Raw genomic sequence first — 11,934 nt, 5'->3', positions numbered from 1 at the left:
ATGTGCAGTAAATGAGCTTAATTTTCAAAATAGTTTTTCCAATTAGTGCTGCATCGGATTTTTCTTCTCACCTCGAGATATCCATGTAGCTGAGATTGGAAGGCACGGGACTGACATCCAGTTGTCGTAGCTCTGCGGGGAGAAATCCAAACACATTAACCTACAGCAAGGACAGAGGCAATCTATCGCAAAAAGCAGGTGGAGGAAAATGGAGGGGAGAGGTTGGAGGCGGTGACAGGATGTTGAGGGAGAGAGACAATGACACTGCAGCATGGCCTGAATGTATGAGGATAGAAAATATTGGAGCGAGATTAGAAAGATGTTAAAGGTTCACAGATGGGAGATTTGCATCATTGATTCCTCTGAAGGAACGGTGGAGATGTGAGAGGGAAGGGAAGGAATCTGTCTGTTTTTTTAGCACACGTGAGCGCCCTTGCAGAGCACTTTAAAGGCAGAGTGTGCCAAACCCACCGTTGTTGGCAGTGTAGATGCCTTTGAGCAAGCAACCCTTGGCCTTGAGGCTGGAGATGTGGTTCCTCTCGCAGTGAAGCACCTCCAGCCTCGGGAAGACGGAGGCGTCCAGCTCCGTCAGCCGGTTGTCCCTCACATCCAGCTGGGTCACGTGCCTCAGCAGGTCGGGCTCATCTGGCACCATGCTGGAGATCTTATTCAGCCTGACAGAGGGGGCAGGGGGGAAAGCGAAGGTTCAACTCCGGCTGAGCTTCACAGGTTGTAGCCTTTCTTACGAGGCAGGGAACATGCCTCAGGTGATAGCTGATATATTGTGTAGTTGCTTGAGCTCTGTTTAACTACAAGGAAACTGATTTAGACATATAACGCATAAATATATTATTCTCTTCCATAAACAAATACCATCATTTATAGTTTCAGATGAAAGAAACAGCATAAAAAACTAATATAAAAATAGACTTTGGGTATTTTAAAATAGACAATAATGCTGAATGCTTCATATTATACACTTGTGGTTATAACACACTATAACTAATAACTTAGGAAAAGATAGAATGTCCATTGATCATTATTCTGTTGATTATTTGTTTCATGAATCGAAGGTAAAACTGAGGCGTAGGAACTCAAAGAAAATAAATAATTGAGTGGAATAATCTGTTGTTATAATGAATACATTTTAACCAATTAAAAGTGTTCTTTTAATTAAAATGCCAATAACAATATATTCCTAACTCAAATACATCATCTTTAAAATTACATGGAACACACAAAAGCAGCAAATTCAGGAGACAAGTCGCTTTAAACTCTCTGAAAGACTTTTACCTCTGTGTTTTCCAACTAAGACAACAAACACATCAGAGATACCACGTGACCTTCGCTCCACCAGGTGGGAAGCGCTAGAAAACGTATTTACTGACCCCGTTCAAGCAAAGTCAGAAGAAGTCAAGTATTAACTGGAGAATACTGCAAGTCACCACAGCTCTGTGCTTTTCCACACAATGTGAAGACACCTGATGGAGCCACTGCAGGCAAATGATTTCCTGATTGCATGCTGTCTGGCTGACTGATCACGATTTGGCTTCTTCTTAGTGTTTCCATCATTAGTGCGAAAACGGGTCATTGAGCACAGTGTTTGACTGAAGCACAGGTATGACTTAACGTGATATTCGTGTGTATGTCAGAGATTCATTATACACTCCCAGTCATTAATCATGTTCAATAAATTCATATTTGTGATCATGTGCGTGCACTGTTGTACCTTAAATCGATGTGTTTGACTCGGAGCAGTCTGAAGTTCTGCAGGACGAGTGTTTCTAGGTTGTTGCCGGCCATGCACAGCTTCTCCATGGAGGTCAAACGCTCCAGCACCTGGGGAACGTGGTTGAACTGGTTGAAGGACAGACCTACGTAGCTCAGCCTCAGCAGGGATCCCAGCTCATTGGGCAGCTCATCTAAACTGTTGCCATCCAAGAGGAACGTCTGCAGGCTGAGAGAGGAACATCAAGTTAGACGTTGGACTTCAGGAGGTGACAAGCAAGAATGATTCTTCATTTTCACAGATATAGAAGCTAAGAGGCAAATGCCACTGTACTGACAAGTTCTTATTCAAATACTCAGCACTCATGATCACTACACTTGTGATTCCAGCAGGTGGCAGTAGCATCATAAATGCCCTACCGACCACTTCCGGAATCTACAGGCATACCAGATCATTCAGGCAGATTAACTTCTCATCTTGTCATGTTTCAAACCACATACCAGTGTATTTGTTTTCTTATAGTTTCAATTTAAAGTACATGTCCAAACCAAGCTGTCAGTACTGAATAATCTACATTACAGAGGAATACTGTAGCCTGTATTGTTGTAAAGGGCATAATACATAATTAACTTAAAACGTTTAACCCTTAGAAGCCCTGGGTCTTTATATATATCACATTTATATGTTTACCATGCATGTTAGGTATCTTTTTTTCAGCACAACATTATTTTGCTTTTACGCTGTGACATCTTGGACCATCCATGGGGTGATTGGCACCTCATGTGAGTTCAGGCCCTTATTCCATTAGCAGACAACTTTTTATGAATTGAGTATAAAGGATTTTCCACTGGGTCGGAGGCCGGTACTGGAGCTCAACCAAAATTTTAAACAAGTCTTCTATGAGATAAAAGCTTATTCTGCCCTATTGAAAATTATGGACTAGAATGAAGATTATTTTATTTTGGTGGGGCAGAGTAAAACTTCACTAAGACATCAAAAAACATAATTTCTCAGCCACTACAACAACGTCAAACAATCAATGAAGTTGTCCTCAAGGACATGCAAGAAGCTGTCAAAGAAAAGGTACATGACTCACTGCACTCACCACAAAGGATTAGTGCTCCATACTGTTTGATCACATGCTGAAAGTATCACAGTGCACCATGACGGTTGTAATGCCATTAGCTTGTTGTTTGGTCATATTTGGCTTTATAAACTTGAGAAACCCAAACTAGCAAAAATGCAGTTGGTCTGTTCCCAATGCTCTGAGATGGCATCAGTGCAAACACTGGTCTCATGACGGCGGTAAACCCCTTACAACCAATAACAGGGAGAGGGAGGGTAAACATGTAAAACAAAATCAATAACTCAATAAGTAACAGAGTAAGAACAGGTATGGTGTAATATATATATGGAGGTACGATGTGCATGAACTTTAGATTCAGTTCTGTAAATATGAGCAAAGATTTAGATCTTGAGACACACAGTGGGGTTTAGTCACATCAGACCTGTGTCAACAACCTCCTGTTGTTACTCACTTGGTCATGGCTCCCACGGAGCTGGGCACAGAGGCCAGGTAGTTACAGCTGAGGTTGACCTCCGTCAGGGTAGGGATGTCACAGATGGCGGGGGGAAACTGACTGAGATGGTTGTTGGACAGGTTGAGGCTTCGCAGACGGGAAAACCTGAAACATGACAGAAAATAATGAATGACAGCGTAGACTGAAAAGAAGAGAAGAGAAGAAGAGAAGAGCGATTGGAGATGTAGTTGTATCTTGTCGACATGAATATTGCAGGAGAGGAGTGTTCATAAATACATTAATGAAATAGATTCATGGGCAATGTGGCAAAGTGTAGCTAACACTGAATTTGTTTAATTGAAAAACACAGTTCGACCTCATCACACCCACAAAAAAAGCATTCCTTTTGACTAAACCTTCGTATTTGATTGTTGAGCAAACAAGCATGACATTGACGTCTGTGTTTTTCATTCAAACACCAATGACCAGTGGCATTTGGTGTGGTGTCCCGAGGCAGAGCGGCGACCTTCAGATGGGTTAGCCCCTCAGTGGGGCGGGAGCCAAGGGAATGAGGCGGGGAGGGGGGGGGGAAGGACTCTCTCTCTGTCCTTATTTATCCATCTACACAAATACAGACACACACGCACATGCAACCCGCTATCACCTATCGTGCACCACAGATAAAGCGGCTATGTCAAGTCAGAGATTGTCAGTAAACCATATTAGTACCGCCGGCTGGAGCAGCTGCTGATACTGGCACAATGTCAGGTTTTTCCCCCCATGTGCACACACAGGTTACAAAACACACACAAATGCACACACAGTATATCACGGCGATGGAGAAAAAAAGCAAACAAGATGTCAGAGGTATTGATTAGGGTGGCCAAGTAATTCCAGCTGAGGGTGACTCCTGCAGGCGGTGGGTGGGGTTGTGTGGGAAAATGTCATTCCGCTGTTAATCAATCTGCTGAGTAATGCTCATACCCCCCCCACCCCCCCCACCCAGCAGCTCCCCTTGTCTGTGTCATGCTTTGTCATTCTATCTAATCATGCTATGCGCCTTTCTCCTTTCCTTGTGTATTTAAAAGGAGGCCTAATCATTTTTAACAAAGATAATAATGCCAAATTAGCTATATTATTAATTTTCTATTACATTATAAAGCAACTCCATGGTTCATTTGTTCTATGGAGCCTTTTAGCCCCTTTTAACCGAATGTTTTGCTGCTCCAGCCTTTAATGTCCCTGTCATGAACCATCTTACTAGACGCTTTAACCAACATGTAATCATTAACCAACAGTCCTGATAAACCCACTGTATACAAAAAACCTGACCCCTAGCTAAATCTAGCTAAATAAAACTAGGGCCAAGTTACAGCAACACTACAATGACTAGGTGCTATACAGAACTAGCAGCATTTTTACATGTTGTCGAAACTTGTTTGTTATCATGTTATACAATACTTCATATTGTTATTTTATGTTTTGCATTTACAGCTAGTCTCAAGTGGCCAAACATAGCTGTCAGAGTAGGTTTTAGCCTGCTATTCAATATTTGTTATTTAAATATTAAACAAGGTCATGGTTCATCACAGCTCCTCGCAGCATTTTGATCTCTTTTAGCTCGTTGTTTTGGTATTGCAGCAAGAAACTCCTTTCGTGTGCCTCATTTCTATACATTTGCTTTGTTGCGTTCAGCTAAAGATCAGATCAACCCACTGTGCACGATAACAAACAAAAGACAGACAAATTAGCAACTAGATGAAAGGTAGTGGAAAAACTACCAGCTTAAAGTTAGCAGGTTTTTTGGGGAGTTGTTGAAGAACAAAAAATAAATATGAAGGGTGAATATTGGACTCTAGGTGAACATTGACAACTCTGATGGAACCCGTAGCTGCTTGGTTACACTTTCAGCATTATACATTAAGTGTGATATAACTGCTTCATATTGTTTTTTATTGACATTTCTTCTGGTTCAACATTTAATGCAACTTTAACCCTTTTTTTTCAAATGTGTATCTGCCACTACTCTTTCCTACCTCCACTCACTTCATTGAAATGTTTGTCCTCTGAACTGTCATGGATATGTAAATAAACAGGCAGACAGTTCGGTCATAAATCAGGCATGCTAAAGGAAAGAGCCAGTAGCCACGACAACTGATTATGCATATCTGATTGGCAGTTCACCCACCAGTTATTATATGACCAGAAAGGAAAGGATAGACATAGACAGGTTCACACATTCCATGGCTCTTGGAAAAATACAAAGCACTGTGACTCCATGTTGGATGTCAGTGAAGGCCAGTGTTTGTATTGAAACAAAAACAGACTCTCACACACCTCCCCACACCAAAACACATACACCCACATTCGTACCGGCTGCACACAGCAGTTTATTGTTTGGGCTTCAGCTCTTTGGATTTCAGTCTCTCAGGGGCAAAGAGGAATCGCACTGACTCTGCCAAATGCTTCTATATGTCGAAAGGCCTCTATTTTCAGCTAACTATTCATCTCTCTCTCATTAGTGACCTCTTTTTCACTCATGCTGGGTCAAACACGGATGAGCCTACTTAGGGTTTGACAAAGCTAAATGAAAATCACCTTGCTTGTCCAGCAGGGGAGCAGTGAATCACTTGCTCAGATATATATAAAAAAAAAACTATATTGTAATTATTCAAATGATTAAGATATAACAAGATATAACATGATAAATAATTCATAACTTTCTATCAGGAGGAGAGTCTCCCTACCCTGTCTAGTGCCCCTGAGCAAGGCACCTTACTCCCCCAACATCTGCTCCCCGAGTGCCGGTGTCTGTGTGTCCAGCACACAGATGGGTTAAATGCAGGGGTTGAATTTGCCTGCCATTGTATGGGTGTGTTGTGCATGTCTGTGCATGTGTTTGGTATGAATAAACATATCTTAATAAAGCATACAGGACCTCAGGGGGAAAGATACTGTGTGCCTCACCCTAAATATTACCCGTAAGTTAACCTTAAAACGTCTCCACCTTAAAATGTAATGATTTAAAATAGAAGGACTTGCTTTTTTCCCAATAAGGAAGATAACCTTCCAAAAGATGAACAGCCATCTCATCGAGAAGACAAAGAATGCCATACTGTATCAAGACTGTATGCACTGACCCCAAATCTGTAGCCCGCAGCCCCTGTTTCTGTGTCGCACAAGCAAGAAACTCACTCCCTAACACACACACACACACACACACACACACACACACACACACACACACACACACACACACACACACACACACACACACACACACACACACACACACACACACACACACACACACACACACACACACACACACACACACACACACACACACACACACACACATGCAAATGCAACTGCACATGCACATGCAGACACACAGATGACCCATTCTGCAAACACATACTCAGATTCAAACAATTAATTCAGGAAAAACTTTTGGAGATAATTTTCAGAGAGAGATGCTGTGACTTTCGTTTAGCAGTGTGTGCATGGATGCAAATTCATGGATGCATACACACACAAACACACACAAACACATTCACATATAGTCCTGGATGCGAGCTTTAATCTGTGAGCATGATAAGCATGCAGCAGATGGTGCCCACAGTGAGAGAGAGTGAGGGAGGCCAGGGACATTAAAAGCCTCCCTGCAGATGCATCAACCCTTTTCGGCTCTGAGCTCGTTTGGCCTGGCCTGGTACAGCACAGCCCTGGCTAGCCTCGTCTGTCTCCGTGTGCCAATGGCCACAGGCTGCTCAGATCGATGGCTTGCAAACTGTAGGCGAACGCTAAAGCACTCCAAAGCAGCCAGCCATGACCTGCTGTGTGCGATAACGCCTTGCTGTTTCCCGTCTCTCTCTTCCTTGTACAAACAGCCCGGCCTTCTGTTGTGGCCAAATTAAGTTAAGCTTTGCTAAACCTTCTCAAGTCTCATCTTGCCCGAATCAGCCCATTCAAACCACCCAGCCAGGCCTCCTTGACCTGTAATGGATCCCAAAGGCTTTCAGCTCCTTCTGCCTATCCCGCTCCTTATAGTTCCGCCCCAGGTGTGTTTACTGTAGATTTACGATGGCACTGTACCTCTGCAGCTGCTGCAGCCGCTGGTCCGCAGGCAGGAAGTTGTGTTTGAGGTTGAGGTGGGTGAGGTCGTGGCTGTAGAAGAGGTTGGTAGGAAGCTGCTCCAGGCTGCAGCAGGACAGGTCTACCGAGTTTATTCTCTGGGACACCATCTAGATGGCGGTGGCAAGCAGAGCAGCAAGGGTGGAGAAGGTTACAAAGAGAAGGAGAAAGGAAAGATGGAGTTAAACAGGATTATCGCCCCCACACAAGACTCTAGTGGTTTACTCTGTGTGTGTGTGTGTGTGTAGCCCTCTGCTAAAGGGTCAGATGTCATTCAACAGCTAATCATTTTAGGATTAGAGAGTCAGGAGAATACAAGGAAAAGTCCTGCAGGTCAGTGACATAACATCACACATTACATCATCATCTAATCTAGTTAACTGCAGGTGTGTGGCCCTGTTCACCTCGGATCATTTGTTTGTCAAATTTACAGGAACCCAGAAGCTGGAATCTACAATGAGACGACAGCATCTGAACCACTCTTTGTATCAGAGAAAATTAAAGCCCGATCAGTGTGGATTTATGGGGGCATAATATATATACAACAATGTTTTTATTGTTTCTTAAGATATCATGACAAGATTCTTGATATTTTACAGTTCAACCTTTAACTTCTTTTAAAATAAATATGAAGACAACATAAATACAACTAAACATATAGAACTTGAGGAAATAGAGGAAATCTTTTTTTTACGGAAAACGCAAACATAAATGCACTGCATTGTTAATTGTGTAATATAAACGTTTAGATTTGATTTGATCAGAACATATCGGCAAGCAGAAATACCAAAACTGTTCTGTCTGTGAAAGGCATAACGGTTAAATCGGGCTCTAGACAAAATCTACAGTCTGTGAACTTGAGCCTTTCAGAGCAGAGTTAGCTAGAGGCTCAGCAGTTGTCACTTGGGCACGAGATGCCTCTTTCCAGGCTCCTATTCTGAGTGGCCCTCTGGGTGCTGGTGACATGCATGTCCCTGTTAATATTTAGAAAGGCAGGTTTCTGGCTATGGCCTACTTGAGTTCAAATTAGAGAAAGAGAGAAAGAGAGAGAGGGAGAGGGCGAGGGAGAGAGAGAGAGACATGAGTGCTGTTTATGCTCCCAGAGACACTTGGGTTATAGTGCGTACTACGGAGTGGACAGCAGTGAAATGTGCACTTTTCATTTTACTTATCTCCCACAGCGGGATTGCAGAGCCATATTTTCATACTTCAACTTGCAGTCACCCCTAATAGACAATGCAGCTGACCCATAAGTGTCACTGGGGAGCATAGGCTCATGGTCTCCCTCTTTTCTTCATCTAACTCTCATCCACATGCACACAGCCAGTACCTTGGCAGCGTGTCTGTGCCATCGCAGGTGCTCCGTGAAGCTGTCAAAGCTGACGTAGTAGGTTTGACTCTGAGGGCCCGCTGAGCTGAAGGCCAAACAGTGATTGTGCTTCTTCACCTCCTCCACCTGCAGCAATCACACACACACACAGGATTGATGTTAGTCGGAAATACTGGCATCTCTGACCCCCCCTCTTAGTATGGATGATAAACCCATGCATATAGAGTCAGACAATAGGAAGAAGGGAAGAAAGGAAACAGAGAGGAAAAGCTGACACTTCGGCGTCTCAATAGATTATCTCTTATTTGAAATGGCTCCTGCTGAGGGAAATAAGATGCTAAATGGCTGCAGGACAAACAAATGCAGCCAACCGGAAGCAAAGTCGTGAAAATATATAAGGCACGCATGATCATATAATGAGCCTGTGCGTGACATGAATGTTTGTGAAATTGCCTTTTAGACACGCAGAGCCACACACACACATACACAAACACACACAAACACACACACACATCCAAGGCACATGGACTCAGAATGAATGGCTGACTGGTTATAGTTACTGAATAGAATGCTGGCACACATACCCACAAACAAACAGGCCCATGCAGAGGCACTGTTTGCATGAATGGTTGACTAGAGGTCATGTGTTGTTCGAGAAATGTTTAAGAAGTAGGTGTGGCGGAGTATGAGGTGTCCTTTGTGTCGAGCAGACGAGTAGAAAAGGGATATTCAGAGGAGCACTCGGAGCTTACGCAGATCCATAAAGCAATAAACAGATAAAGGTCATTCTTAGGCAGGTGGTTTATAGAGAGAAATAAAGCCACTTGGATGTAATAGGGATCCATAACACTAAAGATTATTGCATGTCTTGACTGCAGATGAGAAGTCAACAGAAAAAAAAAACATTTTGACTTTGTCGAGCCTGGCTTGCATCACTTCTGTGTGACCTTGAGCTGAAATGAGCAGAGCAGACAAACTGGCAGACACACTAAAGGGCAAACAGTTGCTGAAGGTAAAATGTCGCCAAAGAGAAACCTCCCTGCCGTAGACATTTGCAGAGGGTAAAGAAACTTTGTCAGGTCAGTCCATGGTGATACGACATTATGATTTTATCATCCAAAGCATAAATTACATGACCCTCCCATTAAAGACAAGGATGGGGAGCAACAGCTTTTTTCCCTGATGTGGTCGGCTTATACGTACTTTTCCTCCAATGAGCGGCAAGATATGCATCTTCCCTGTCTGGCTCTCTTTAACAGAGGAGACGATGAGGCAGGTGCCGCACAGGATGACCTGTCGCCTGGTCCAGCGGTTGACCGGTAGCTGAAGCTTCCCTTTCCGAACGTTGTACATCCCTGACAGCTGGATCCGCTCTGAGTTCTCGATGCTTTGGGGTTTCCCTGAAACATAAAGACAAGATACATAGTGTGGTTAGATGAAATGAATAGATAATGTAATTTCCCCCAAAAAAAACATTTGACAGTAAAACCAAGTAAGATTAAAGGCCTTATACCTGCAGCAACACCAAGCACAAAGTGCAATTTCCTGTCCAGTGCCCACATGACAAAACATGTGGGCACTGGGTTCTTTATCAGATACTATGTTCACCGCTGTCAGCATCTTAGTCTAAAGTTATTTTTGTTGAGATAAGTTTTGACCTGCAGGTGGCACTAGATGAATCACAATTGATAGGCTTCATCCTGTGGGAACCATGAATATCTGTGCAGAATGTCATGAGAATTCCATTCAGTGGTTGTTGAGAGGCTTTAGCCAGGGCCGCTGTCAGGCTATAAACTGCCCTGCTAGTTACTACATACTGCCACAAAATGAGAAATACACCCAGAGTGGTCAGTGCTGTCTTAGCACAAGATCTAAATTCAGTCAGCCTTGCGTGTCTTATTTTGCACATGGAACTAAATAGTCCAGATTTGCATTCAGTGAAGCTCTCAGTCACAAACTCAAGAGCAGGTGCACCACTTCTCAATTATGCTCTTAGAATTTCTGAGTTGCCTTTATTTGGTTTTACCCATCTGTCTTTCTCTCCTCCATGATCTGTTCCCTTGCTTCACCCCCAGCCTGCCAAACCTGAAAGTCAGGCTGCTTATCAGGCGTTGTGTCAGCCAGGCTCTTATTGCTCTGTCTGAACATCCACCTGCTTTCTGTGTACCTCCACCTCTGCAAAAAGAAACTCACCGGACTGGCATGCACCATGATGTCTCTTCTCTATCTGTCCAGCTGCCGAACTTTTGGTTCCTCCCTGCTATCGATAGTTTATAGTAATTTTTAACATCGTGTTAAGCGTCACAGTTTTTAGAGGAAAGATCGATGGCTTTGTTAACAAAGTTTTCCCTTTCAAGTGACATGCGGCCTTAGAAAATGTGTCTAGTACTGAGACCTGCTGTTAACTATCAGTATCCCTCTTGCCCTATCCCTTTTCTGTAGAGGTCATACTAAATACATAAAGAAGTCCTCCTTAATAACAGCTTGGCTTGCTTAAACCCACAAGTCGCCATATTGGCTTACCTGTGAGTGATTTCACATAGCACGCAGAAGGGATGTGTAACATGTGACAATATCGTTGTTGTCCTGTCCCACAATGCTGGCGCTCCCTTTTACACAGCTATCAATCAAGCTTGAGCCGCTGACAACAAATTGGAACCACAAATTCTCTCATTTCCATATTTGTACCTTTCATACAGACAACAAGCAAAAGTGTCTTTTGTCTTTGTCAAACTTTCCCGCAGGGTGAGTCAGAGAGGCTGTAGAGGGGAATCAATAGAGGAGGAAAAAGAGAGTAGGGTAAACAAGTGCGAACGTGCATACAATCTCACGGCTTTAAACAATTCAGGTTTTTCCCATGCCGTCTAAAAGGCAGTAGAGTGCTGTGCTGCACACTGCTCTGATCCAACACACTCAGCAGACCTTAACAACCTTCTGACCAGAGGTCTGCTTACATGAGCTGATGTGGCCAAACCTGAGGTCATGCCAATATACACACATTTTATTCTAATGATTTTGACACACTTGTACACAAATGAATTCAGCCCGAATTGACCTTTCCTTTGCGCTACAAACTAATCTTGCTCACAGCACAATCAATACTTGTCTGTTTTACAAAAGGCTATTTACTTTGACTAAATGCTGAGTATTAACATAACCGCGCTGTTGTTAAATGTTGATGAGGGGTCATGTTTGAGGGTGAGCTGCCTTGGTATATG

At 43.2% G+C, this 11,934-nt stretch overlaps 1 protein-coding gene across 1 annotated transcript in view; it reads right to left on the bottom strand.

Annotated features, from left to right (window-relative positions):
• phlpp1 (PH domain and leucine rich repeat protein phosphatase 1) overlaps positions 1-11,934 on the bottom strand; it is a gene marked incomplete in the record, with an annotated part of 42,588 nt that overhangs the window by 5,012 nt on the left and 25,642 nt on the right. The window contains 7 exon segments of the mRNA XM_062404272.1: positions 72-132; positions 472-674; positions 1,730-1,957; positions 3,268-3,414; positions 7,348-7,496; positions 8,717-8,842; positions 9,920-10,116. Coding sequence (XP_062260256.1) covers positions 72-132; positions 472-674; positions 1,730-1,957; positions 3,268-3,414; positions 7,348-7,496; positions 8,717-8,842; positions 9,920-10,116 — 1,111 coding nt within the window.

Source organism: Platichthys flesus, chromosome 14, assembly GCF_949316205.1.
Source record: "Platichthys flesus chromosome 14, fPlaFle2.1, whole genome shotgun sequence".
Classification (NCBI taxonomy): domain Eukaryota; kingdom Metazoa; phylum Chordata; class Actinopteri; order Pleuronectiformes; family Pleuronectidae; genus Platichthys; species Platichthys flesus.
This window is presented reverse-complemented; position numbering and strand designations above follow the sequence as displayed.